Below are 2,566 nucleotides of genomic sequence, written 5' to 3' on the forward strand. Positions count from 1 at the left end.
TGATGATTCCAGGCTATGGGGGACTCTAATAAGGACTTAATAAAGGCTCTAGTAAGAGTCTGGGGACAAGGAAGTCTCTCTTCCAGGACTGGGAGCCCTGGAAGGGACATCCAGGCAGAGCAAGCTCTCCAGGTTCAGAATAGGGGAACCCCAGCCTGGAGCAGCTCCTTGAGGCTGGAATGGGCTATCCCAGGACTGGTCTCTAGGGATCTGTAAAGGAAAACAGCAAGGGATCACGTCCTCTGGCCTCAGAGTGAGGGCTCCAGGGACAGGAGGCCTCTCTTAGCTGGTCCAAAGGGTCAGGTCCCAGAACACTTAGGCTCTGCTCCTCTTATTTGGGCATGGGGCTCTCATTGACATTTGTTGCTTCAGGTGAGTCCCGTGGCTCTTTTATCTGGGGAGCAGCATTGGGGTTAGGGTTCTGGACACTGCCTATCAGAAATGGGATGCCTGTTTCATCTTCAAAGATAATGAAGAGAAAGGGTCGGTCAATGGAGAAGGCAGAGACCGAGCGTGAAATTGCGACACCGGTAGAAGCAGACGCTTCTGCTCCGTCTTCTTTGAGCTCCAGGGCAGACTGGTGTTGTACGCTGGATACAAGGAGAGGGTCGTCTGTGATCTTCTGGAGATCGGGGCTCGTGAACAGCTCCTGGAGGCCTGCAGGGAAATGAGGTAAAATTAACCTCGCCCACTTGGTGCCATCAGCTCTGATTTCCCTCAAAGCTGCCTGAAGAAAGCAGTTCCCTAATCTGTCGCTACATGTGTTGTCCACCATGGAGGACTGGAGAACTGGCAGGCAATGGAAACAAAAGCTGTGGTCCAGCCAGGTTCCCCAGTCCCTTTCTGTATGAAGAGCTGAGGGTGCCAAAACCAGAACGGTTTGCTTCGTCCACCTCTTTTAGAACAGTCAAGAACTTAAGTGCTTCCTTAAAAAGCAGCAGCAAGTTCTTGCTGGGCTGAAAACACTTCTACAGAGTTTATTTAATTTTTTTTTAAGCAATTCTGCAAAACAAAGCGAACTCTTCATTCATTCTCATCTGGAAATGCAGTGCATGGTGTTTTATTTCAGTAAGCTCTCAGTTCTGGGTTTTGTGTCCAATTTCCATGTCCTGGGCACTATGTTAAATGAGAAAGTAAGAGATGGAGGTTGATGTACAGGGGGAAGTTGGTCTTGGCTACAAATGGGGGAATAGGAAGAAGTCGTAAAGATTGTGAGGAACTGTGAACGCTGCCTTCTCTACAGCGTCGTCTTGTTGGAGCAAAACATTTGGTGCCAGGAGGAGGAGGAGACGAAGAAGAGTTGAAAGAGTTTGGATGTTATCTGGAGCAAGCTGTGAGGCACAGCTTTAGAAACACGGATGGCAGTTTTTAGTGTTAGTGAACAGATGCCACATAGATTGATCAGATTCACTTTCTCTGTGTAAACCCTGTTGGAGGCCTTACCCATTCGACTGAGAACCTTGTTGAGCTCCAGCTGGTAGTCCAATTTTATTTTGGGGATCTTCACTGTGGTGGGTATCTCTTTGGGGAAAAGCCTGCATAGCTGTTTGTAAGGGAAGGTCTCCAGCACATGAGAGGTATTCCAAGTATACTGGTTTGGTACAATGACCACAAAACTCATGTTGCTCTCAAAGGGAAACTTGGCCACCTAGAAATAAAACCAGCCAAGAAGGGTTTATGGAAGAGGAAGGAAAGTCCAGAAAGTGATGCTTTTAATTTAGTCTTTTTCTAATTGGTCTACAGGGCCAGTCTAGCTACTGGATGAAAACAGCCTGGTGGGAAGGAGGTATCTGACTTCTTCAGAGGAGAAAGTTTGTTGGAATAACAGCATTAGATTTTAGTATTCAGCCACTGACTGGTAAGGATCAAACACACAGCGGAGTGGAAGCTCACGTGCACAAACATTGCGCCCACTCTGGCAGTCGCTGTATTTTGAAGGGCTCCAGCAGTACATTGCCTGAGGGAATTCCTTTGCATATTTCCTCATTTATCTTTAACTCAGAGCTTTAAATCTCCCTTAATTCCCACTTAGTGGGATTATCTCTTTGTGGCTTTTCCTAGAGACTAAGAGCGAAGATTCAACACTCTTGCTACAAGCAAGGACAAAAGATGCTTATTAAATATTTGTGTGCTATGCCTGTTAAAAGGCATTTGTTTTTTTGGAGAGAATAGTTGCAGTTGCTGAGATACAATAGCAAAATGAAATTCCAGCCAAAACCTGAAGTGCTCCTAACAGGGCCCTACCTGAATGTCCTGGGTCTCCAGCGTAAACCAGCTCAGGGAGTACTCCTGGGCTTTCATCATCTCAACGGGGACCACAAACTCGTTGTCAAGGTGGAATACGTCTGGCCCAGTGATGCTAACATCAAACTTATTCCTCCAAAACCCTAGCAGAAGAAAAATGTAGAATTCAACAAAGTTAAATTTGGGTAGGAAAACAGAAAGCGCCTAGCTGAAACTCCTCCTTATCGTGAGTGAGTTCTCCTACAAGGCAGATAGTGACCAGGCAAGGAGGAATACAGCAAAGAGAAGTCAGGACCAAGGCTGGAGGAGCCCTAGCAGCAGG

The 2,566-nt window shown here is 46.8% G+C and overlaps 1 protein-coding gene across 1 annotated transcript in view; it reads right to left on the reverse strand.

Annotated features, from left to right (window-relative positions):
• Positions 1–331: 331 nt before the first annotated feature.
• Positions 332–2,566, reverse strand: part of SERPINF2 (serpin peptidase inhibitor, clade F (alpha-2 antiplasmin, pigment epithelium derived factor), member 2) — a 5,968-nt gene continuing 3,733 nt past the window's right edge. The window contains exons 6-8 of the mRNA XM_010194253.1: positions 2,245–2,387; positions 1,444–1,648; positions 332–657 (exon numbers count right to left, since the gene is read on the reverse strand). Coding sequence (XP_010192555.1) covers positions 332–657; positions 1,444–1,648; positions 2,245–2,387 — 674 coding nt within the window. The remainder of the gene's footprint in view (positions 658–1,443; positions 1,649–2,244; positions 2,388–2,566) is intronic.

Source organism: Mesitornis unicolor, unplaced genomic scaffold (assembly GCF_000695765.1).
Source record: "Mesitornis unicolor isolate BGI_N332 unplaced genomic scaffold, ASM69576v1 scaffold4321, whole genome shotgun sequence".
Taxonomy (NCBI): Eukaryota; Metazoa; Chordata; class Aves; order Mesitornithiformes; family Mesitornithidae; genus Mesitornis; species Mesitornis unicolor.